We start from the raw sequence: 22,840 nt of genomic DNA, 5'->3' as shown, positions 1-22,840 counted from the left end.
TCCCCCACACGGGATGTTCTCGCTCTTTTGCTGTCCCCAAGCGATATCCCTCTCTATCCCTGTTATCTACTTGCAGAACGCGGCACGGGGAAAAGGTCTTGCGCATCCGGGGCACTTTGACAACTTCGACAACTTCGCTAGTGCTGGCTTTGCAGCATCGACAGCTCGTGTCTAGCCCCTCCAACGTACGACCCGCATCAACCCTCGCTCCCATCTGGCCCACCCAATGTCCACGATCCTCGGACCGAGACTGAGCCTGTACGGGCAGAACACGGGAGCGGCTGAGGTGCAGCAGCTGGGGATAGGACCAATAAGACAGAATCAGGCGTTGGCTCGCTCACCCTGGCTCTCTCTGGATGTCCATCGTACCGCCGAAACGTCCCGCTTGACCCTGTCTATGCCAGGACGCGGACTGTCTGTCTATGTGACAAGCCAAGCCTCGAGGATATTCTTTGCAACATCGCAAGGCATGGATCTCGCGAAGCAGCCTCACCACTGCGCTCTCCGCGCTCTTGGATATCCTCGCGTATGCAGCGGGAAGGGCGATGCAGCACAGGGGAGACTCGGCCGGCCTTTCTATACTATCCTTGACTTCGTTGAGAAATAGGTTCGTAGCACCGTCCCGCCCTTTTCCCCTCTCTTGTCTCATTCGATGTCGGGATATGCAGTATTCACGACAACGTGGCACTGGACCTAGGAAATGAACATGACTTGATGCAACCAAAAGAGCGGTTAGGGCAAAGGGCCGCGGAGGTAGCGCTCCCAAGCTCGACCTAAACGACACGAGAATCGTTATGCTGCGCGACGAACTGGTCCCGAGTCAAGTTTCGAGACCCGCTGCGGCCACCTCAACTAAGTCGTTCTTCGAAAAGAGCGTTTGATATATGCCCGGTCTTTCCAGCTTTCATTTGAGACGCTCGGATTCACTAAGCTCCAGTCTCTTCTGTACTACTACCTATACGCGGTAAGCTATTGTTGCACGAGCAATGCACGCCATCCGCGCTCTCGTGCTTGCTTCTTCCACTCCCATTGCCCTGTTCCCTGATGCCGTTCTGCAGTATGCATAGCATGCGCTTGCCGCATTGCCATACGTGTTATGCACGCGATACCCGCGCGGTAGCATGCAGCGCAGGAAGGCGTTCGTATCTCAACCTGGGATAACCCTGTGAGGGAAGAGGGTGAAAGGGGAGGAGGAAGTTCATTGCCAGGCACAATGGCACATCAATGCGAATTCCAGAGACCCGGCATCCGGTCTGTGGTCCTAAGCAGACGTTCCCTGTGCCGAGGAAGAGACCGTTCAACCTTCTCTGCCAGGAGGAGGGAAATGTCGAAGAAGATCCGGGGTAGAAATTCCACCAATCCTGTGCCAAGCACCGCCAAGCGAGTCCGAAACGCGGAGTTGCCATGCCCAATCCGCTCAGCGCCAGGGCTCTAGCCACGTGTGGCGTGTGGGGGAGATTGACCCGCGGACGGATAAACACTATGTTTTCTCCGCAGTCCGAAAGAACCGAACGCTGGTTCTCGCCCCAGGATTTTTTAATCATGGATATATTAAGGACAAGCAGAGCTGCTGAGATGAGGCTCGTCACGCTTGAAGACTTTGAGTTGAGTGATCTGACTGAGAAGAGCTGGAAAGATGCGCGTTTCGTCATACATCGCCGCGGCTCTGCTGCAAGCTTCGGTGGCGCGGTCTTCGCCTGTGGAAGCTGAGGCTCTTGTATCTCGAGGTGGACCGTCGAAGAGGCCGTACCATCCCATTACCCCCAAGCATCCCGGCAAATCGTTCCCTTCCTCGCCCGCTCGCACGAAGACTTGCACAGTCAAGAGTCACGGCGACGGCAAGGATGACTCCGACTACATCTTGAGCGCTATCAAGCAGTGCAACAATGGCGGTCACGTGGTCTTTTCTAAGGAGAAAAGCTACACTATCGGCACCGCTTTGGATCTCACGTTCCTCAAGCAGATTGATCTGGGTACTGTATCCTCTTTCCCTTCATCAGGCCTTACGTGCTAACCACGGCATACAGACATCCAAGGCACCATAACCTTCACCAACGACACCGACTACTGGCAGGCCAACTCCTTCAAGCACATCTACCAGAACGCCACCACCTTCTTCCAGCTCGGAGGCGAAGACGTGAACGTCTACGGCGGCGGCACGCTGGACGGAAACGGCCAAGTGTGGTACGATCTCTACGCCAAGGATATCTATACCCTGCGCCCAATCCTCTTCGGCACCATTGGCTTGAAGGGCGGCAGTATTTCGGACTTGAACCTGAGGTATTCGCCGCAGTGGTACAACTTCGTCGCGAACTCAAGCGATGTGGTATTCTCGGGCCTGACGATTAGTGGCGGAAGCACGAGTAGTAATGTGGCGAAGAATACGGATGGGTAAGTCCAAAGTGCCTTGCGCTTTTCGGGGAGACGTGCTGACGCCAAAGCAGATGGGATACGTACCGCTCATCCAACATCGTCATCCAAAACTCACACATCGACAACGGTGACGATTGCGTCTCCTTCAAGCCAAACAGCACAGACATCGTTGTCCAGAACCTAATCTGCAACGGCAGCCACGGTATCAGCGTTGGCAGCTTAGGCCAGTACGTCGGCGAAGTAGACATCGTGAAGAACGTCTACGTAAGTTTCTACTCCCGCTCCCCCTCTTTTATTCCTCCAGTGACCCAGGCTAACCACCCCTCAGGTCTACAACATAAGCATGTCCAACGCCTCAGACGGCGCACGCATCAAAGTCTGGCCGGGCAGCGCCTCGGCCCTCTCCGGCGACCTCCAAGGCGGCGGCGGCTCCGGCGCCGTCACCAACATAACCTACGACGGCATGGCAATCAGCAACGTCGACTACGCCATCGAGATCACGCAGTGCTACGGCCAGAAGAACATCACGCTGTGCAACCAGTACCCGAGCAACCTCACCATTTCCGACATCACGATAAGGAACTTCGAAGGCACGACCAGCGACAAGTACGACCCGCTGGTGGGCTATCTGGTGTGCTCCAGCCCGCAGGTGTGCAGCGATATTCATATTAAGAATGTTAATGTGGTGAGCCCAAGCGGGACGAACTTGTATGAGTGTGGCAGTATTCCTGGGATCGAGAGCCAGGTTAATTGTACGAATATGACGGCGAGCTCGAATTGAGCTGCCTTCTCGCGTGGAGATGGTAGTTTAAATGGACAGTTGTGGAATTGGAAAGAGTCGCTGATACAATTATGAGGACTCAGGTCATCATAACACCACACCGCAACTCCCCCTAAAAGATTCTCCTCACCCCCTAATCCTCCATATGCGGCCCCATCTTCGGCAAATAAACCGGCACAATATCCTCCCTGCCCAACCCCAGCCGTCCCCAAACCCCCTCTCTCGCCCCTTTCCTATCAACCTCCATCTTAATCCTCAACGCGCTCGCCAGCACCTTCGCCTGATTGATGCCAAACTCGGCGCTGATCCGCCCAAAGCTCTTGAGCACATACTCCTGTGCCTCTGGACTGGCGACGCATGTGGCGCCTGCGATGTAGAGCGCCCAGAGCGAGGAGTAGCCACCCGAGATGCGGATTATGGGCAGGCGGTCGCGGGGCGTGGCGGGCGTGGTGAAGGATGGGTCGGAGAGGGTGGGGAGCGCGGTTTGGCGGGTGAGGAAGTTTGCGTGGAAGAATTTGGGGGAGTGGGTATTGCGAGTAGCTGAGGAGGGATTAACTCCGAGACTGGCCTGCGACAGGGCCTGCCGAGTGGAGGTGGGCGCGTAGGAGAAATTGCCGATTAACCCGTAGCTCGTGGGGACCTTTGGAGTGTCGTGCAAGTATTGAGGTACGCTGGCGAGGATGTCGGCTTGCATCCTGTACAGCGTTTGTGTTGATTCTTCTAGTAGGTTCATGTAGTGCGTCCCTACGAAGACGGGCGGCGTGGTCGAGAAGCCTGCTATGAGGCTGTTGCGGATGATGTCGTGCAGATAGATCCTGTTATACCGCACCCAGTTCCAGGTCTGCGCCGCAGCCATGTGCGGATAGACGTGATAGTACGTTCCAAATACACCCGGCGTGCCCTCGTCGCAGGACTCCACCTCGAAGCTCCAGTCGTCGCTCGCGCCGTCGAAAATAGTCTTCGCATCCCGGTCGATCTCGAGAGCCCGGTCGACGATTTCCTGCAACGAGGTGATCTGCCTGTGCAGTATTTGTGCTCGGAAGTCGATAGCGGCGATGTGGAGGTGGTAGAACCGGTTACTGGGATCCTTTTTGTCCTCGAACTTGTGGACTTCTTTGTTCATCTCGTGGACGAAGTTGGGCATTGGCTGGCCCATGCCCATGCAGTTCATCGTCAGGAGGCCGACGGTCTGCATGTACATTCTCCGACCTGCTGGTGTGGAAAACTGCTTCAGTCCTCGCATTTTCAGAAGAGATGCCGAGCCTGAGACGTGGTTGCTCCATCCGGCTAGCGATCTATCGTTGTTGGTTGCTTCGAAGACGCTGAGCAGCATCGTGGCGAGCAGTGTGTTGTCTGATTTCACTTCCTTGGGCGAGACGAGCGCCTCGTTGGTCATCTTCAGTGCTCCCAGGTACCATCGCATAGCTTCTCGCTTTAGGTTCGCATCCATACAGATATTCGCCACGCCGGCTAATCCTAACGCTGTCATCGAAGTTGCGATGATAGGATGAAATCCATGCGTCGAAAGGTGTTTATGGTAGTCCTCGGATTGCATAGGCGGCTGGTCCAATCCCAGGGCATAGTTCGACATAAAAAAAGCGATGCCCTGGTCAATCAGCGGGCAGAGTAGCGGAACGCCAATGGCATCCTGCATCTTGGCTACCGAGAGCTTAGCCCTAGCATCTCTGTCGCGCTCATCTCGAGCCGCAATTGCCTTTGCTTTTGCCTTCTGCGCTTTGACTTGCACGTGCGCGGATTCGTCCCTGAAGTACCGATCCAAGGAATTGTCATAGCCTGGGCATATCAAGCTTTTGTCGGTGCATTTGATGCAGCTGCCGGGTCTTTCGTCACACTGGTAATTAACGTGTTAGTAAATGAGACAGCCAATGGCGCAACACCAAGAGCTACTGTGGCAGCGCAGTGGAGTGGAATACTCGCAGTGGTGTCCCGAATAGGATATCTTCCTTACTGTATTGCACCGTGCGGGTGGCGGCACGCAACGTAGATCTGCGCCGAGACACCCCAAGCAAGGGGGTGGAAAGATGTATGGGGTATATATGAGGGAGGCCTTGCTCACCTTGATCTTCCTTTGGCGACATTTGAGACAGCCCGTCGATGGCTTCCCACGGTAGACCATTCTCAGCCCGGTATCTACCTACAGATTACTATCTCCCCGTCCACTTTCTTGAGCTTGTCCAGCGTTCGTAAGGTCTGCGATGGCTCGCTAGGTTCGAATTCGTAAAGGCTTGTTGGCGTTTCACAAGCCTCTTTCCACAAACCGAATGCATACTCGAACATTCAAATACCTGCCATGGAGGTGCGGTGGCAGTGTTATCAGGCAGAGAAGTTCTTGTGGCTGTGTCGACATGCGAGGGTTCCAGAGCTGACGCGGTTGGGCCTAAAGCCGCCTTACTTGTTTGGGAAAGCTGTGCGTCATTGGTTAGCGAAAACATGTGTCCCTCTTCTGGTCAGACATCGAGCTTATTGCATATATGTGCTGCCGTACATGAGGTATGCTCCGAGATACAAAGCGATTGCGGCATCTCCCTTTCAGAAATGATGCGTTGGATGAGGTCTGACCCCAGTTATCCGATTGTTAGTTGCGCGTGTCTCGATGAGAGAATGGACGGGGAAGGCAATTGCATACTCTATGGAAAAGTAAGCGCTGCGGTATCGTGGTTAACCAGGAGCATTACAAGGGGGGTCAAAACAGCCTTCTCAAGCTCAATATTCATCAAATCCCCACTAGCTCTCCTCAAGCATCTCTCTCTCAAACGCGCCTTTAACGGTGCGCCTATCGCGGCGATCCTCTCACAAACCTTGCTGCTCATGACTTCATACCGTCCCACGTTGTTGTGCACGCCATATTCTAGACTCTCAATCCAGTCCCTCTTCTTCAACTCTCTCGTCATGCGCTTGCACTCCCTGGTGTATTGGATGAGCCATAGAGAAGACAACCTATCACCCTCGTCCACCGCAGTCTCATGATATTTCAACCTGAGAAAGACGATGCCAAACAGAGCGGTCTTGCGATTGTCGCGAGGGCGGGTATTGTCGAGGTTCACCTTGAGGCTGTGTAAGATGTCGCAGTACCAACTGTGTAGCGTATCGCCATGCTTGACATAATAAGATGGCCGAAGTACCGAATAACCTCAGATATGTCTCTGCTTGACAGGATATTGCGTGTCCGACGGCCCAATCATATGGCCGAATACCTCGGATTATCCTGACGTGCGGCCAAAGCCTACTTTGTGCCATCTCTTCGCGCGAGTGAGCGCTATATGCCCATGCGCCAGGTGGCGATTCGTTCTTCGGGGTTCGCTTCGAAGTCTCCGAGGAGGTCGTTGGGTTGGGGTCCGAGGGAATGTCGACGGGGTTCTGCGTACCCTTTCCGGCCTTCTTTGATCGCCTGTGACGGGCGTTGCGGTTAGGCATATTGACCGATATGGTGTATAGATAAACGATCGAAACACTTGTGGAGCCCGGATGGATGCAGCGTAAGTGGGACGCAATGGTGTTTGATAATGAGTGTAAATCTTGACTGAAAGAGAAATGAGTACATGGCTTAGCATGCTTCCGGTCTCTCTATACTGAAGGACTCTAGAATTGGCCTTGCGGACCCATGACCTACATGAAGGCGTTCTTTGAAGTATATACCTACCTCGAGTATACACGACTGAAGATTCGACAGTGAAGAGATGGGTCGACCGGAACAATCGAAAGCCATCAGAGGGCCTTACGGCGAGCTTTCTCTTATCAGCGGGGTCGTATTGAAGCGGAGGAGATACGTCAGACATGTGCTCGGTCGCACAATGCAAACCCCAGAAAGTCAGATGTGGCCTCACGAACGCACCTTACGGCCGAGTTCCGCGCAGGAGCGGCGGACGTGGTCCTGGTGATCGCGGAATCTAGAGAGCGTGCCCATCGATGAGCTGAGTGGCATGGCGCTGGCACAGGCATGTGAGGCAAACACATGCGCTGGCGCCTGGAGTTCGTTGGACACTCACCTCTTCACCGCAGTCATGCCGTGGTCCGTGCATCCATGTGCCACCGCTCCGACTGTGAATAACTTCACACCGCTACGAGGGGAATGCGCCCCCATTATGCTCGTCCTCCACACTATCAGAAGCCTGACTCTTTATAGTCGACTCTTGGCTGCGGAATTGGCGCGGCTCACCCCCAAGACTCATTGTTCCGCCGCAACGGTGAAGGGAAGTGAAAGAGGTGAAGCACGGTTAACAGACCCTGAATGGAGAACAATGGGGACCTAGCGCCACAACAGGGGCCCCATTGTACAATAGGGAAGCCCTTATTGTTAGTTAGGCGACGACGGGGCACTTACACTCACTCGAATTTTGGTCTGCTCGATTCTCCAGACATCTCCGGCTCCATTTGCATGTCTGCGACAGCAACCTCAATATCCTCGCTGGCACCTCTTTTCGCAATCAACTCTTCGAAATCTTGAGGCGCAATCACCATGTCGAGCGTCGACTCCACCTCAGTCATCTCGTCGGCCTCATCTTCCATGGCGTCTTCGTCGGCTCAGTCGAGCGTTACCTGGCCGCCTCAACACAAGCGCACGACGTCAGCCGCCCACAACGTCGCTATGCGAGCCATCATCAAGCCCTGGGGAGGCTTGTCGTACACCCCTCCAGGTTGTCAAGCCGTGAGTTATTCTAGCTGGACTAGATTCTCCGCCTCCGGGACTGGCAGCAAATCGAGCGAGGACCTCAAGGCTTCCGTGCTGTGGGCCGCGCAGGGCACCACCCCAGACTACGACCCGCCACTACTGGAGCGCACCTACCTTGGAGTCGATCAGCCACTGGTATGCGGGAAGCCCAACCGGGATCGGGACGAAGAACGTAGGTTCCATCGGCGAAACCAAGCCTCGACGAGCTCCTGGTCAACGGCTTCCTCGGAGTACGGTTCTCAAGCGGCGTCCGAGCCCATCATCTTCAGGAAAGAGGCGGTGAAGGGAAGCACGACTAGCTCCTTACTGACGTCGTCCTTCAAATCGACACCCCCTCCAGTCCGCATCCCGGAGCAGCCAAAGGTGACGATGGAAATGGCGAAAGAGCACGGTCTAGACGAACTGAGCACGTCACAACTACCTTCAGCCACGGATTCCGACGACGAGGAGGAGGATGACGGTCAGGCTCAGCTACAAGCCATGCAAGCCAGGAGACGGAAGAAATACGGAATGGCTTGGGGAGCTTGAAGGGGGCGTGACAGGCGAGGAGTTTGCACATGCGACTGGAGATATATGACTGGAGAAGGAAATGGAATCGCACGATTGGGATACAGGGCTGGACGGCTTGATGCCGACAGGGACGGTGGCCCTCTAGGATATGTCCAGATACGCCGATTTCAATTCAGGATGTCACTTGGAACTACTCGAGTTTGCACATGAAGAAGGAGCGTGAAGCCTTTCAGCGACGTACATGCTGGCACAAGAATGGGACCAGAATGAGGAATAATGGTCGAAGTGGTGAAGGAGAAAGAAAATGAACAAGGGATGGATTGGTGGTGAAAGGCTAAAGCCGCTTAGTCCACTGGACGGTCCAAGCTCCTAAATTTCAAAGCGATGACGGCAACCTCGCCAGACGTCAATATCGCTGCCCAACACTCTTTGTTCTTGTGAATATTCCACCTTTACTTCTTGAACTGTACCACAATGGAGCGCACTGCTTTCTCATGTGCGCGACCAGTTTTCCGTGTTCAGGGTTTCAATTGTGCTCGAAAGCCAGCTGCCCGAAGCTTCACGTCAAACTTTGGTCCTACCTCAGCATCGCGGCCAGCTTCCCTTTCGCACCGAAAGCCCACCTATCGAACGAGCTGCCGATGCATCCACGCATCTCCGGCCCGAGGAAATGCCTCCAGGCCGCCCAAGTCGCGCGACCGCGGGCCGAAGAGCGACGAAGACACGCAAACCGACTTCAATGCGCTCGACGTCCTACGCAATACCGCTGCGCCCGCCACGGCTATTGACGCCTGCACAAGCGATGGCTTCGCATTGAATAATCAGATGCGGATAAGTGGGAGCGGTGTGCTGCTTGTGGGCGGAGAAGTGTTTCGGTGGAAGCCGTGGATAGAGGCGCATCGGAAAGAGGGAACGGTCGCGGAAGGAGCGTTGGGAAACGATGCGATGGCGGGGCGATTTCTGAACAAAAAGGGGCAGTGGGAGGTGCCTGAGGGATCCTGGGCGCTGCTGGAGCTGGTGTGGCCGAAGCCAGGTATGCGCTCCTCCTCTGCCCGCGGGCAGAACTACAGCAACGGACATGAACTGACAGGCGCCTGGCAGATCTCTTGATTATCGGTACCGGGCCCCGGGTCGCTCCAATCACGCCCGCTGTTCGCAAATACCTCAACGACCTTGGAATACGGCTCGAGATACAGGACACCCGGAATGCGGCGGCGCAGTTCAACCTTCTGGCGACTGAGCGCGGCGTGAGCCAGGTCGCTGCGGCCCTAATACCCATCGGTTGGAAAGAAGGGCGGTAGTGCATCCTCCGCCAGATGGTCCAATGCCGACGTAATGCCCATGAGCTCTATAGCGGTACAGCGAGCGGCGGATACTGTACATCTATGTAGCATACTGGATACGACACGATGATGACGTATCTGACCGGAGCCGGGAATGTGAACATAAGGCTCATTCGATTTCGTTCTGTTTTCTCATATCGTCTATGTCTCGCACATTCACCGGCTTATAGCGGTCTTCACAAGCGAGAATCGTCCGTCACGTACCAAGAAGTTGTTTTGCCGACAAAGCACAACAAACGGGCGATACCTAGGGATGCTTTCCCCCGTTAAATTCCCGTCGGCTGAGCCTTTCCCTTGCTGGATACCTCGCGCACGCTGCATCTTCTGTGCACATATCCAACCTTGCCACCGCCAGGCCGACGTCGCCTTCACCACGCATGAACAGGATCAGAGCAATGTGGGATGCCATGGTGCGCTTCTCGTTTGGCCCGCGGCCGCCGGTCGACGGAAGCGAGGAGGAAGGCGCCATGGACAAGGAAGTCAACACCTCAACATCCGCATCCGCAGCCGCATCCGCGCCCGTCCTCCGCTCGACATTCATCGAGCTCTCACTGCCCGCTGCCGCCACCGCCGCCGCCGACGCGGATATCCCTAGCCACTCATCTACATGCAATATGGCCACCGACAACATGCCGATAACACTCGCTTTCCCCGAATACGACGGCGTCGCGGAAGAAATGCTCCTGCCGGTCATGACGCAGCTCTCGAAGCTGAAGCTCACCACGCCTGACTCGATGCCCCCTCTGAACGCCTTCTTCCGCGCCAAGAGCCACTTGCAGCTCGTGAGGGAGCGTCTGCTGCCTATTGGAGAGTTTATCATGCAGCAGACCATGGCGCTAGAGGGAAGGGAGCGATGGGCGACTGAGATGAGGCTCTGGTATGTGCTATGGCCCGGCTGAGTTCTACCCCTTGGAATTCCTCAGGCTGACCGTTACATAGCCACCACATCGCCCAGCACTACTGGCCGCCGCTGCCTGTTGATCCTCGCGTACCCACACGTCTCTACGTCCACGAAATGTACCGTAACACTCTATACAAGCAGTCCCTCAGGTCTAAGCAGGACGAAGCAAATATCGCAGCTCGAACGGACAGCAAACCTAATAGCAATGAGGGCAATGAAACCGCGAGGAACAGCGATGCCAAGGATGAACGAATGAGGTTCAGGCGGTTAGGAGACTTCGCTACCAGTCTGTTTGGCAACCACAAGCGCGAACGTGAAGCCAAAGCCTCCGAGACCGGGAATCACGCCTCCGCCTCTGCCAGTCCACCTGTGGAGCTCACGCATGCCGAAGCAGACATTGACGAAGTAATTTGGAACTAGGCGTCCCGCCCAATCCGCTCCGCCGCATCCATCGTGTTGAGGTTGCGCGGTGGACATGGAGAGGAGCCACCGACCTCTGAGCATGACGACGGCGAAGACACCGGTCCACCCAACAACCCCGCCGCTTCTCCCCCTTCCAGCACGCCTCCAGGAAGTATTCCGGATCCTCGATCCGCTCTTCCTTCCCCCAAGGCCAACGATTGCAGCCCTGACGACCCCCAAACATCGCCATCCCCGGACAAGCTCGACCTGGACCGCATCGCCCAGGAGATGGCCATCCTCAGACACGAAATCCGCCTCTCTATCGCAATCTTGAAACTTTACGCCTCGTCTCCTTATCCCCGTGCTCGTCGCCATTCAAGTCCTCCACACCCCGCACGGGATCCGTGGCATTCAGAGGACCTCGTAGATGGAGGAAGCAGACAGAGAGTGCGCTCTAATTCAGTTTGAACCACATAGACTGGACGCCAGACCAGTGGTGGCTCTGACCCGAGTGCCTGTAGGATCGTCCCCGCGGACTGGGGTGGAAGAGCAGTATGGAATGGGTCGGGGCGTAATGTCTATAGTTGTGTCTGTGATATTTCTCATTCGTCCTGGTTTGATAGCTGTAATGTAGAGTAGGCCTTGGGATAGAGTTTTGGGGACTTGGAAAGCATGTGCACTGACTAGGAGAAAATCGTAGCCTTAATTCCATGACTTAGTAGGAACAGCGGTGTGTTTGCGCTTAAGTTGTCCATTCCCTACTAATATATCGTCACCGGTTTCGTGATAGTCTCTTTTCGTTAATCTGCAAATATAGGCTTTGAATTTTTTTTGGACAGCAATTAGGGAAAGATACTAAGTTAGAAGAAAAGAATGCAACATAATCCGACCTATCTCTGGTGCCACACAGTTCACTGCTCATGCAGTGCATAAGGCCCCGCGACGTGAAAACAAAGGCAGAACTAATTAATTATCATTCATTCTGAACAGTGCACAAAGGAAGCGAAAAGAAATCTCGGAAAAGACAGAGAGAGAGAGAGAGAGAGAGACCACTAGAAATCTAAAACAAAAAGAAGAAAAAGAAAATTAAATGAGCCATAGCCGATTTGAACGGCTAACCTTCTGGACATCCCAACGTGGAACTGGAATCAGACGCGCTACCATTGCGCCAATGGCCCTGGATTAATTCTGTAAATTTTTGAGCGCTATTAACCTATATACGTGATAGTTTTAGGAAGCAAGAAAAATAGAAAACTCCCCAGTGCGGTTCCATAAAGAGTCAGCGTATTAGCCGAGGAAGGCACAGAACCAGTGGCGCGTCTTTTTGCTTGCCCCAGAATAGCCGACAATAGACGAAATGTGGGACCTCACCTCAACGTGACCCACTCTCTACCTAGGTAAGCACACACATACACAGACGCTCACAATACCTATCAAGAAGTGCTGACATAACATCACGGGTCATGAGAACTCTCCAAGTTGCTTTTCCAAATCGTTATCATTTCCACTGCTAAGCATGCCCTTGCTGCACTCACTCCATGCGAATGATTCTAACCTATCCTAACCGGCATGCTGTGAATCATCCTCTACACCTATACCTTACTCGAGCGCGAAAAGCTAATCCAGTGCAGTCCAACGTCGCTGCGTCTGGAATCAAGTATAAGGAAAACCGACAAGATGCCACCTTCAGAGAGAGGAGAAAAAGAGTATAGACCCATAATAGACCCAAGGAAACGACGGAAGGAAGATGCCTCATCGTACTAGGTGCATCAGCGCGCTTTGCGCTCACCAGTCTTTGGCGAGAGACGCTGGTTGTCATGTGGCAGATACTGACACCTGCTCCCTTAAGCTGCTGGGCTCGGGTTTCTTATGCCGTCGGCCGAGGATACTTGCGTTATCGAGGCTTAGCTCGAACGCACCCCTACTCCGAACCTGTTTCTTCGCGGCCGCTGCAACTGCGGGAGAATGTTGGCCGTATCCCCGCTCCTGCCGTGGAGCGGCATGAGTTCGTGCTTGGGCCGCGGCGGATAGCGTGGTGTTGCGCATCTTCTGCTCCATGGCGGAAACGTCAGAGGCTTGCGACTTCGGTAGCTTGGCCGGAGGATGCTGCGCTGACGGGTCGTACGGTGCCGACTCAGCGGTGTACTCGTCGTCATCCTCGTTCTCATCGAGCGCGTTCAGCGAGTTCATGGCATTCGCGCCCCGATATCCCTGCTTGAAGTTCTTTCTCCTCTTGCCCTCCTCTTCTTGTCGATGTACAGCGTACCCAACATCAAAAACCTCTCGGAGATTGACGGCACCGGGCGACCGGAAGTCCATTCGCCTAGCTCCTGGTGACTCGAGGTAAGCGAAGTTCTGCTGAAGTACGCGCTCGCCGCTCTGTTGCTCGAGCTGCCTCCGCCTCTCGATGGCAGGAGTGGCTAGTGGTGGTGCATCGTGGGCGGCAAAGGTAAGCTCGTCCTCTTCTCGGATCCATGGGTGGTTCAAGAACTGCTTGATGTCATAGCGCTTCTCGGGATCGACTGTCAAGAGATGAGAGACTAGGTCCTGTGCCGGTTTGGAGATGTCGTCCCACCATGGCGATAGGAAAGTGTACTGGCCGCGGGCGACTTTCTCGGTGAGAGTCTGGATGGATTCGTCGTAGAAAGGTGGGAAGCCGCAGAGCAGCGTGTAGAGAACGCATCCCAACGCCCACATGTCTACACTCTTCGAATACCGCTCATCCTTGACAATCTCTGGAGCCGTATACCCTACGGTACCGCAAGGAGTCATGGTCTGGCTGTCCCAGATGACTTTTGATAGACCGAAGTCTGCGATCTTGATCACACCGATGCCGCCAGCGCCTTTGCCTTTGATGAACTCGCCCTCATCGGCCTTGTCCTCGTCATCGGGCCCTCTTGCCTTCGGATTGCGAGTTGGGACGAAGGGGATGGGATAGAAAAGGAGATTCTCAGGCTTGATGTCACTGTAGTATGACGTCAGCAATCACTGGTCTTGGCAGGATGAATCCGGAGGGAAGATGATGCATACCGATGAACGACGCCTGCCTCCTCGTGCAGATACTCTAATGCTTTGGCGACCTGAATGATAACGTGTCTTGAAAGGTCTTCGCTGAAGTAGGTTAAACGAACAATCTGGTGGAAGAGTTCGCCTCCAGGACAAAGCTCGAGCACAATGTAGTAGTACTGCCGGGATTCCGAGAAGTCGATGAGCTTGACGATGTTTGGGTGGTCGAGCTGCCGCATTATTTGGACCTCCTTCAGGATATTCGCTCTCTGTAGGGCATTACGTCAGTGCATGCGCTGCTAGTAAGGGGCTGGGCTGAGCGTCTGCTGCCGGGTTCGCCGCATCAACGCTAGGTGAGTCGTGTACCTCCACTGTTTTTGGCGCCTTCTTGAAGTCCGGATGCATATGTGCGTCGCCCTACACCATGCCTCGTGTTGGTAACTCTTCTACTAACACCAACCTCTCCCAACGTGATGCGGCGGGGAAAGGGAGGATGTAAGGAAACGGGTAGAACAGGGCACATCCACCGGGGGCATACTGACCTGGCTTGAGTTCATCTCAAACTTGCGCACCACCTTGATGGCGACGTCGCCGTACTGGCCGGTGGTGTCTTTGGCTCGGTATACGTTGCTGAAGGCACCGTCGCCCATCTTCTCCTGCAGCTGCCAGCGCTCGAGCCCGGGGTACTTGGGCAGCTTGCCCTTGGCCTCACGCTCTTCTGCCACAATGCGCTCCAGCACTGTCGGATCGATGTTCCTGTCTTTGGTGCCAGCTGCGTGGTGCACCTGCTGCTTCTGCTTGTCGGCCGCTGCCCGAGCCGCCACGTCTCCGGCCTGTGCGGCAATATTCCGGTTGTCGAGTGCGCCGACGGAGAAGTCGCCGTGCGGAGCGGGCTGCGCCTGGAGAGGCTTGTGGTCCATGACGGGTTCGCTGATGCCGACATGCTGGGCTGCCGGCTGGTGGTGGTAGGGCTGGTGCTGTGCGTGGACGTTGGACACGTTCGTCGTGGCTTCGCCGTGCGGGGCGTTTGCGCGTGCCTGCTTGCCATGGCGCAGGAAGTTCTTGAAGTTCTGTATCGCGGCCATGTTCAGCTGTGGTCTGGGTGTGGTGCAAAGAAAGCGGGTGGGGATGTGGTGGGGGCGAAGGCGGATGCTCAAAGGAAGGAAGATTGCAAAGCAGGCGGGCGCGGGCGGGGACTGCAGCAACAGTAGGACCGAGCGGGCAAACTGTGCAGCGACCGTCGTGGATGGGGAGGGAGAAGGGCAGACGGGGCGGGAGAGAGGGTCATGCAGCGCAGGCGGAGAGCTGGTTGCCAGAACAAGGTGGTGATGCGGCGCAATGACGCAGGTCGCGCCCGGGCCACGGTGAATTATGACGATGCTGGCCCGGGGCCCGACATCATCGGCTCTCAACACCACTCACACAGCGCAGCCAGCAGCCTCCAGGGCTGCAATCTCCCTCTCACCCTCGTGCCCGCCCCCTGGATGCGAAACGTGCCGCGGTGCGATGCGAGTCAAGCCACAAGCGCACTCACCTCGATGACTGCCATCCTGCTTCCCTTGCGGCGCGGCGCTCGCTGGCGGTTGAAGTGCATCCGCTCCAGGCACAGAAGACTCCTGCCGTGTTACGTCGACGGTGATGCTGCCGCTCCGGCCGTGCCTCAGGCTGAGGTACGAAATGACGCCGCTGTGGTTCGACCGCGTCGCTGCTCTGAAGATCTCGCAGCTGCGCTCTAGCGCCGAGCAAGGATTGTCAGATGCGGTTGGGCGCACGCAGAGAATGCGGTGCTGCTCTGTGCTGGACCTGTGATCGATGCTGGTTTTGTATGGTCCGAGGAGGACAAGGGCGATGACTCCAGAGGCAATTCGAAGGATCTCGATGTCCACGCGCGCGTGCACCAAGGCGCCGTCAAAGGGCACAAAGAGCACTAAGGAGAGGAGAGAATCGTCACGAAGGCCCAGAGGTTTGTCTCAAATGCTAGGGATCCAGCTCACAGATATCTATCATGCCATGAGGCGCCGGCCAACGCACGGCGGACCATGCGCGTGCCCTCCAGATGCCACTCAGCGCCGGCGAGCGACGGACGGAAAGGCCGGCATGGGCTTTCCAAGCACAATGCTCCCCCAAAGGCCTCAGCGCTCGTCGTTAGAGGCCGCTCGAGGCCCGCTAGGAAACGGCGGGAATGCGCCACAGAGCAAATACTGGCGTCGAGGCCTTGGAAGTTGGCGCATGCAGGTCTGGAAACGCGCGCTCTGGACAGAAATCAATACTTTGACCAGGGCACCAACCCCGGCCGTTCTCTCGCCGCGTCACATCAAATTTCCCATCATCATGCCTTGTCCCCGTCCGCCTCTTGTGGTGTTTTTCCGTGCAGCATCGTTCAGCATTATTTTTTCGCGCGTGAGATGATCTTCCTGCAGGGTCCTGTCCGCGGCTCGCATTACGTCACTACAGTGGTGGGGCTGTCATTCGTCAATCCTTTGCCGCATTCCAGCCTAAAACACAACTTAACGTTTTCAGACATAAAGAAGTATATCATGAAGCGTCCCTGGTGCACATCATAGCAACACGCTGCCTATCAGCTTGGCTGGCGTGCAATCTCCACATCTCTCCCCAGCTTCGCCCGCATCCCCGCTGGGCATTCTCCATCACGGACCCATGGTACGTCACTAGCTCCGCTTTCCACTATTCATGCAGAGTCGCTTACTAATGTACCTTTGGAGCGTTGGGTGGCATCGACTGGAGAGGAATATCGATACAAAGGTACCTAGGGACGACCTCGGAGGGTGACACGGATCACGTGATCAATACACGATCTACAATGCTATAGCTTCTTTAGTCCATCTCAATATTCTATTTCAATATCCAATAGTCTACTTCTTTAGTCTACCGTCTAATCTCCCCGTAAAAGAGAAGGAAGGTGCACCGTGCAAACCAAGACTGAACAAGCCCTTGTAAACACCTCTTGAGATCATCTAGTGTAGGCGTCGGTACCCATGCCCCAACACTTGACCAATATTTCTAGCTTCAAAAGAGAAGTACACTCTTCAGGGTAGTGTACAATGGAGACCTTGGGAAGGTGCCCATCACGTGGCCGGTGAACTCACCGCGGATCTTCGACATCCAGAGCGTACCTCCATCAGCACCAGTCCCACCACCATGGGAGAGAGTGGGCGATCCGGAAGTCCCGAAGGGATTGATCAAGTCCCAACGCCGCCGTGGTAACGCGGGCAGGTCGCACTCCACAAACCCGTCCCTCCAATGACCCAATACACGCCTTGAACATACCGCTGGACATTCTCAGGGAGCTTCGACCCAGGACCCAGAAGCTCATTGGCCAACCCCATCGCCTCCTCCTCATACTGCATGGCAAGGCTCTTCACCTTCCCCAGCGCCTGCTCCTCCGACAAGCCCTCCATCTTAATCAGCGCGCTCGTGCAGTCCATCGAATACGCCACCCCCTTGCTCACCGCCCGCAGCTCCTTCGCAACGCTCCAGTAGTCGTTGGTATACATCATCGACAGCGCGGCCGGGCGCAGCAGCGGCTGGACGGACGCGATCTCCTCGGCGGAAATGTCGATGTCCATCGCATAGATCAGCATCCCACAGATAGCCGGCCAGCCGAAGTTCTCGCGCCGGTAGGCCACGAACTCGTCGAAGGTGCTGAAGGAGCCCATGTCGCGCGCGTGCGCGTTGTCGAACCAGGCGACCCAGGTGGTGAGCGCGTGCATGCCCTGCGCGTGGTCGACTGCGAGGAACGCCTTGCGGACGCGGTCGAAGAGCGCTTCCAAGGGCGTCTCTGGCCGGACGGCGCCGTCGCCTTGGACCATGGCTTTCAGGCGCATGGAGGCTTTGTGCGCTTCTGCGCGGGGCATGCTCTCGGTCTTATCTGCGTCAAAGCTCAGCTCAGCTCCCACACTGGACAGAATGAAGGGACGGTATAGGCAGCGAACTTACCGTCCAGCATGAACATGAAGACGTACAACTGGGTGAAGGCTTTCACCCGGTAAGGCTTGGTCGCTGGATACGCGATGCCGCAGAAGTCGCCGTTGACGGGGTCCTCGGTGCTCATGTTGGTCCTGACGAAGTCATCTTGAAGGTATTCCTGCCACATGGAGCGCAGCTCGCTCCATGCTTCCTCGAAGGCCTTCAGATTGTGTGGGCGGCGGACGGGACAGATAGTGAAGGAGCCGTGGGCCTTGATCTCGCGCCGGTCGACGGGCGAGGAGAATGCGGCATCGGAGTCGAGGATGGTGGGCATTTTGGTCGCAGGGTCAACAAGGAGCTGGCGGTGGAGGGAAAGAAAGCCGGCTAATCTGTGGAGGAGAAGGAAGGATCGAGCTCGGTCGCCTCTGGATATACGTCTGGCGGAAAATTTGCCCGTACACCGCATTCACTCTCTCAGATCGCCTTGAGCTCCGAAGCCGCACCGTCTCTCACCGCTGTCGGCAGGTAAAGCTCTCCAACCAATGGAGCAATCTTAATAGATCAGCGTAATCCATCAATTGTGTGCTCCGTTTTCGGTGTCCTCTAATATCACAGAGCCCTGCTGTGCTATTGGCACAAGAGACACCTTTCCTCTTCCAAAGCTAGAACCACCTCTTTCTGAGCTTCGTAGAGCTCCTGAGTGGTGTTATGGAGAAGAAACGCTGAAGCAGGTGCCGGCTTGATAGTCAAACGAACTTCTTCCCACTCATAACGTCGCTCTCACAGTGTGGAATTCTCTGGATAGAATGACGTGCGGAACACCTACCTCGGAGGCCTTCGCAGGTGCGTACAATGAGCAATGAAACGCAACGTCAGCTGCACGAGCAATCTGACTTCTCCGTTCCACGAGCCCCCTAATTCTAGAGAATACCCTACCGCAAGAGCGTCGGTCCTCGCGCCGCCGCCATTCACAGAACAAACCACTCCTCCCACTGCGCATCGGCCCTCCTCCGCTCACCGCCCGCCCTCGCCTCCGGGTTCTGCGCCCAAACCGCATACGCAAAAGTGACCCAGAAGCCCCCATTCCGGTCCATATTCCCATCGATAACCGCACACCAAAGCCTTGAGCTCTCGGCCGGCCAGCCCGTCGCGGGGTCGATTTCGCTCTCTTCAATCTCGATCTCGCGTTTTGCAACCGCCACGTGCTGCTCTGCGTCCCAGAGGGCTTCGCGCGGCGGATTCAGCGCGAGGAGGGAGATTGCTTCTCGCCGGGTAAGCGGACAGCGGCAGCGCAGCGCGGAGAAATGTAGGCTTGGGATGAGGGAGACTTCGAAGGTGAAGTTGGCGGCTGGGCCGGGACGGGTATTTGAAGATGGTGCGGGTGGTGCGTGGCTGGTAGCTGGACGGAGCGGACGAGGTTGATCGGCCTGAAGAGCGGAGGGAGAAGAAGGAGGGAGGTCCATGGAGTCGAGGACGAGCTTCGCATGATGGTTCAAAGCTTGGAAGCTCGCAAGATGCGCGTCGTATGGCGTCTGCCGGAAATCGCCGGTGCATGCTAGCTGAATGTAGGTCGAGTAGTACCCAACTTTGAGCATGCTTGCCACGATCCTGTCTTCTTTTGACAGGCATTTCGAGCGTTCGAGCGTTTGCAGGGCTCGAAACCAGGAATGATGACCTTCAAGGAGCTGCGCCTGCGTTCCGAAGTCTGCAGTCGTTATCGGTTCGCGTAAGATGAGCTTTCGAGCAATGTTCGTGAAAACCAAGATGGATGCGTTTCGGAGCTCGAGATTGGAGGACTGCGCTTCGTGGATGGTGGCGAAGGGTTGCTCCAGACAGCGCTGCGGACGTGGAATGGGGATGTTGACGATCTGATCGATGCTCACGCCAAATAGCAGCGCCGGTGTAATCGTTCGCATGAACATTGGAACAAGACTATCCTCGATCATGGAAGCAGGACCAGAGAAATGTCTTAGAGTCGCTGGAGACAAATGTAAAGATGGCGATTTAGTGGAGGATGATAAGCCGCCCATTCGCCCCTTTTGCCATTCCGAAATAATTTTGAGCCCGCTACTTAGGTGCGTAAACGCCGCGTGATAGTTTGCCCTCAGGAACTCGATGCAGATAAATAGCAAGCACGTTACGAGGCCGACTTCCGGCGTGTACGAGGGCTCGTCCATACGGTCTATAAGGCATTTGATCGCCTTGTTATAGTGAAAGAAGAGCGTTTTGCGTTGTGAACCGGCAACCAGGCTCCAGCGAGCATGCTTCATGCTACCCGATTCACTCTTGTATAGGTAGCTGAGGGCAATCAGGGCGTGGCGTACGGTGGACTCCGATTGAGCCATCTGAAGGACTATCCGAGACCAGAATCCATCGTCGAATTTGCTGGATAATGTTCGCCCCGCACAGTGATGGTAAAACTCCAGATAGTGAACGTTGTCACCGGTCGAGAACATTGGTATGGTAGACCGGGGAAGAGATGCTTGGTTCAGACCCCGAGCATCGGGTCGCTCCACCTTATCTTGAGCGTAGCCATCGCATTTACGGCCTGTGCTGGTACATCTGCTCGGGTCAGGTTTGAATAATGAATAGGCGTCGCCCATACATACCTCGTGCAATCTGGTTTCGTTTCATCACACCTCACACGCCGAATCCTGCAGATCACTAGTCAGCTACACGCTGATCCTTGAAGAATGCATCCGCTCTGGGAAATGGGATCCTGGAGGCCTTCAACAGATAATCCCTCGGCACGAAAAAGTCGAGTCTTTATTCTGTTGTAAGCACTGTGACTGCGATTTTTTGAACGTACTTGCATGTAATGCAGCCGCTTCTTACTTTAGCGGCGTATCTGCGGGTCCTTTGCAAGCCGGGTCGTTCAACGATAGTCGAATTAGGCGCCATGTTCCTCAATTTGGAATCGTTGGTCGCTTATGATGGCCTCGCGAATGTACGTCGCAGCTGTTAAGGAGTCGACTGCGGCTCTCACGGCACGGAATTCTCCGGATAAAGCGAACACGTAACGGCCACCCTGGAAGCCTTCACAGGCCGGTACAGAGGCACGTTTAGTTAGCTGTACGAGCTTCTTTGTATCTGTGCGGCAGGTCCTTAAACTCGGAGAACATTTTACCGCAAGAGTGCGGTTCCCCTAGTGGCGGCTTAAAATAGTCTCCCTGGACTTAATCCGCTTCGGGTCCAAGGCGCACTCATGAAACACGTGACTTTGCGAACAGACCAATCACAATTGCCAGAGTACGGAATGGGGCATAATAATTAGGGAGCGTCAAGCCTGGAGGATCGGTTAGTCTCTGCGATAGATAAGAGCTCGTCGTTCTCTCTGAGTCTGTCCTTCGAATGTCTGTAAGGTTGAGCATTCAAACCCTCCAAGGCATCTTTCATTTCCTTACCTACGAAACGGTCAGTCGCTATACAGTCTCGTCAGCTGTTGGAAGATACTTAGCAGGCCGCTCTGCGCCTCCGTGTAAGTGCGACGTCTTCACCCGTCCCAGGCTCTTGGTTGCTCATCTCTTCCAATAGGTCAAGAGCGCATCTACTCCATTCGAGCAGCATACGAACATCTACTGTCAAACAGCATCGCTCACCGCCGCCGTCCTGACCTAGTCAATCCATCGTCTTCCTCCTCCAGCCACACACGCAGCCATGCATCTCGAAAAGAGGGACAATATGGGGTTCCTCATCCCACCGTCAGCCATCGTCCTCCTGGTGATGCTCGGCGCTGGCTGCCTCGTCTGCTGTGGCTATGCCGTGTGGCGACTCATGGAGGGCTCTGAAGGCGCCACTGGGTTCAAGCCTCGCACTGTAGAGCAGGAGCAATACATGGCGGATGTGCGGACAAGGAATATGGAAGCCCTGGCATACGGAGTACGACAAAGTCGGTTCGGACCGAAGCGAAAAGTTGATCCGAGGTAAGGGAATTGCTGACATTTGGTGGATACTGGGCTCAGTGTACGGCAGGGATCCTTTCCAGGATGAAGACCGCAGCCAGGTAATGTCAGGTTGATTTTGGTTGCCCGTATTATCTGGCGCATCAAGTGGCGACTTTGGACGAAGGCTTTCCGTGCCTGCATGCCGCCGAGACTGCGTCCATCTGGAGAAAAAGAAAGGGGGGTTGTTGTTTTGAGGGGGAGACCCGGGGGAAGGGGTTCGGTACGTCGCAATCAAGCATATAGCGCCATCGCCTAGGGTACACGTCAAGCACCTCCTCGTTGGCTTCCACAGTCATTGCCGCCGGTGAAAACATCTACGATGTACTTCTCCTAGGGCTGAACGAATAATACTAAGGTAGATATGTTAGGAAGAATCTGAGTTAGGCTCCCTCAAGGCAATTTTCGCTAGCCCTAAAATTCCCCCTCTCTAGTAGAGGCACACTTGAAGCGTGTTGAGGGCTGCTGATGGGGTGTCAGCGGGGCCGGCGAAGCAGGCATATGATCGTTGTATCTTATCAGCTCTCTTGCGGTAGGGAATTCTCCGGATTCAGAGCTCGCGGCCGATAAAATTCGTTTGTATAGCTAAGGATTATACGTGATTTTGTACGCACCTGCGAAGGCCTCCAGGGTAGCTGTTACGTGCGTCGATATATCCGGAGAATTCCACACCATGAGGGCAGCTGTACCCACCATATCGGTTAGTGACTCTGTGAACGATAAGGGCCTGTCCACGCCCTATGGTGCTCCGCGTAGCCTCATCGTCGCTTGGGGGACCCGGCGTGGATGATCTGGCGTCGTCTTCCGAATTGGGGGCAAGACCTCAGAGCTCAACGTTGATGTAGACGACCCTTGAAGACGGATTACCGCGCTTTAGTAGTCCTTCTGCTTGTCACGCTGACGAGAGAATGGCCCATCAGCAATGTCCGTACAGCAAAAGGAAATGGGAGGCATTGTTCGATCTGA

At 55.3% G+C, this 22,840-nt stretch overlaps 10 protein-coding genes and 1 non-coding gene across 11 annotated transcripts; 5 read left to right on the top strand and 6 right to left on the bottom strand.

The window, feature by feature from the left end:
* The first annotated feature begins 1,536 nt into the window (after window positions 1-1,536).
* BU26DRAFT_346314 (glycoside hydrolase family 28 protein) lies at window positions 1,537-3,221 on the top strand. Its single transcript, XM_033822386.1, has 4 exons — window positions 1,537-1,973; window positions 2,028-2,391; window positions 2,445-2,637; window positions 2,702-3,221. Exons 1-4 carry the CDS (start codon window positions 1,637-1,639, stop codon window positions 3,152-3,154), a joined length of 1,347 nt encoding a protein of 448 aa, XP_033682366.1. The 5' UTR covers window positions 1,537-1,636; the 3' UTR covers window positions 3,155-3,221.
* Window positions 3,112-5,576, bottom strand: BU26DRAFT_520541 (uncharacterized protein). Its single transcript, XM_033829311.1, has 2 exons — window positions 5,232-5,576; window positions 3,112-5,006 (listed from the first exon to the last, which is right to left on the bottom strand). The coding sequence occupies exons 1-2, from the start codon at window positions 5,289-5,291 to the stop codon at window positions 3,288-3,290; spliced, it is 1,779 nt and encodes a 592-aa protein (XP_033682365.1). The 5' UTR covers window positions 5,292-5,576; the 3' UTR covers window positions 3,112-3,287.
* Window positions 5,577-5,896: 320 nt separating this feature from the next.
* Window positions 5,897-6,711, bottom strand: BU26DRAFT_520540 (uncharacterized protein). The gene has a single exon (XM_033829310.1). The coding sequence runs from the start codon at window positions 6,587-6,589 to the stop codon at window positions 6,137-6,139; it is 453 nt and encodes a 150-aa protein (XP_033682364.1). The 5' UTR covers window positions 6,590-6,711; the 3' UTR covers window positions 5,897-6,136.
* A 920-nt stretch (window positions 6,712-7,631) lies between these two features.
* On the top strand, window positions 7,632-8,626 carry BU26DRAFT_597243 (uncharacterized protein; the record flags this gene model as incomplete). The annotated part of the gene is made up of 1 exon (XM_033834993.1): window positions 7,632-8,626. The coding sequence occupies one exon, from the start codon at window positions 7,632-7,634 to the stop codon at window positions 8,370-8,372; it is 741 nt and encodes a 246-aa protein (XP_033682363.1). The 3' UTR covers window positions 8,373-8,626.
* Window positions 8,627-8,828: 202 nt separating this feature from the next.
* BU26DRAFT_430333 (uncharacterized protein) lies at window positions 8,829-9,655 on the top strand (the record flags this gene model as incomplete). The annotated part of the gene is made up of 2 exons (XM_033823873.1): window positions 8,829-9,387; window positions 9,456-9,655. 2 exons carry the CDS (start codon window positions 8,829-8,831, stop codon window positions 9,653-9,655), a joined length of 759 nt encoding a protein of 252 aa, XP_033682362.1.
* A 210-nt stretch (window positions 9,656-9,865) lies between these two features.
* BU26DRAFT_346278 (uncharacterized protein) lies at window positions 9,866-11,236 on the top strand. The gene is made up of 2 exons (XM_033822384.1): window positions 9,866-10,574; window positions 10,637-11,236. Exons 1-2 carry the CDS (start codon window positions 10,075-10,077, stop codon window positions 11,016-11,018), a joined length of 882 nt encoding a protein of 293 aa, XP_033682361.1. The 5' UTR covers window positions 9,866-10,074; the 3' UTR covers window positions 11,019-11,236.
* Window positions 11,237-12,091: 855 nt separating this feature from the next.
* Window positions 12,092-12,178, bottom strand: BU26DRAFT_t40. The gene has a single exon. It is a non-coding gene; the product is annotated as a tRNA-Trp (tRNA).
* Window positions 12,179-12,763: 585 nt separating this feature from the next.
* Window positions 12,764-15,709, bottom strand: BU26DRAFT_346200 (calcium/calmodulin-dependent protein kinase type 2). Its single transcript, XM_033822382.1, has 4 exons — window positions 15,541-15,709; window positions 14,549-15,076; window positions 14,031-14,275; window positions 12,764-13,965 (listed from the first exon to the last, which is right to left on the bottom strand). Exons 1-4 carry the CDS (start codon window positions 15,598-15,600, stop codon window positions 12,816-12,818), a joined length of 1,983 nt encoding a protein of 660 aa, XP_033682360.1. The 5' UTR covers window positions 15,601-15,709; the 3' UTR covers window positions 12,764-12,815.
* A 1,169-nt stretch (window positions 15,710-16,878) lies between these two features.
* On the bottom strand, window positions 16,879-17,888 carry BU26DRAFT_520537 (terpenoid synthase). Its single transcript, XM_033829309.1, has one exon. It carries the CDS (start codon window positions 17,879-17,881, stop codon window positions 17,207-17,209), a length of 675 nt encoding a protein of 224 aa, XP_033682359.1. The 5' UTR covers window positions 17,882-17,888; the 3' UTR covers window positions 16,879-17,206.
* A 762-nt stretch (window positions 17,889-18,650) lies between these two features.
* Window positions 18,651-20,985, bottom strand: BU26DRAFT_346261 (uncharacterized protein). Its single transcript, XM_033822383.1, has 3 exons — window positions 20,743-20,985; window positions 20,543-20,587; window positions 18,651-20,495 (listed from the first exon to the last, which is right to left on the bottom strand). Exons 1-3 carry the CDS (start codon window positions 20,832-20,834, stop codon window positions 18,902-18,904), a joined length of 1,731 nt encoding a protein of 576 aa, XP_033682358.1. The 5' UTR covers window positions 20,835-20,985; the 3' UTR covers window positions 18,651-18,901.
* A 377-nt stretch (window positions 20,986-21,362) lies between these two features.
* On the top strand, window positions 21,363-21,951 carry BU26DRAFT_606309 (uncharacterized protein; the record flags this gene model as incomplete). Its single annotated transcript, XM_033835661.1, has 3 exons — window positions 21,363-21,411; window positions 21,468-21,856; window positions 21,906-21,951. Exons 2-3 carry the CDS (start codon window positions 21,591-21,593, stop codon window positions 21,949-21,951), a joined length of 312 nt encoding a protein of 103 aa, XP_033682357.1. The 5' UTR covers window positions 21,363-21,411; window positions 21,468-21,590.
* Between the last annotated feature and the right edge of the window lie 889 nt (window positions 21,952-22,840).

Source organism: Trematosphaeria pertusa, assembly GCF_010094035.1.
Source record: "Trematosphaeria pertusa strain CBS 122368 unplaced genomic scaffold BU26scaffold_9, whole genome shotgun sequence".
Lineage (NCBI taxonomy): Eukaryota > Fungi > Ascomycota > Dothideomycetes > Pleosporales > Trematosphaeriaceae > Trematosphaeria > Trematosphaeria pertusa.
Note: the sequence above shows the minus strand (reverse complement) of the source record. Positions and strands in the feature narration are given on the sequence as shown.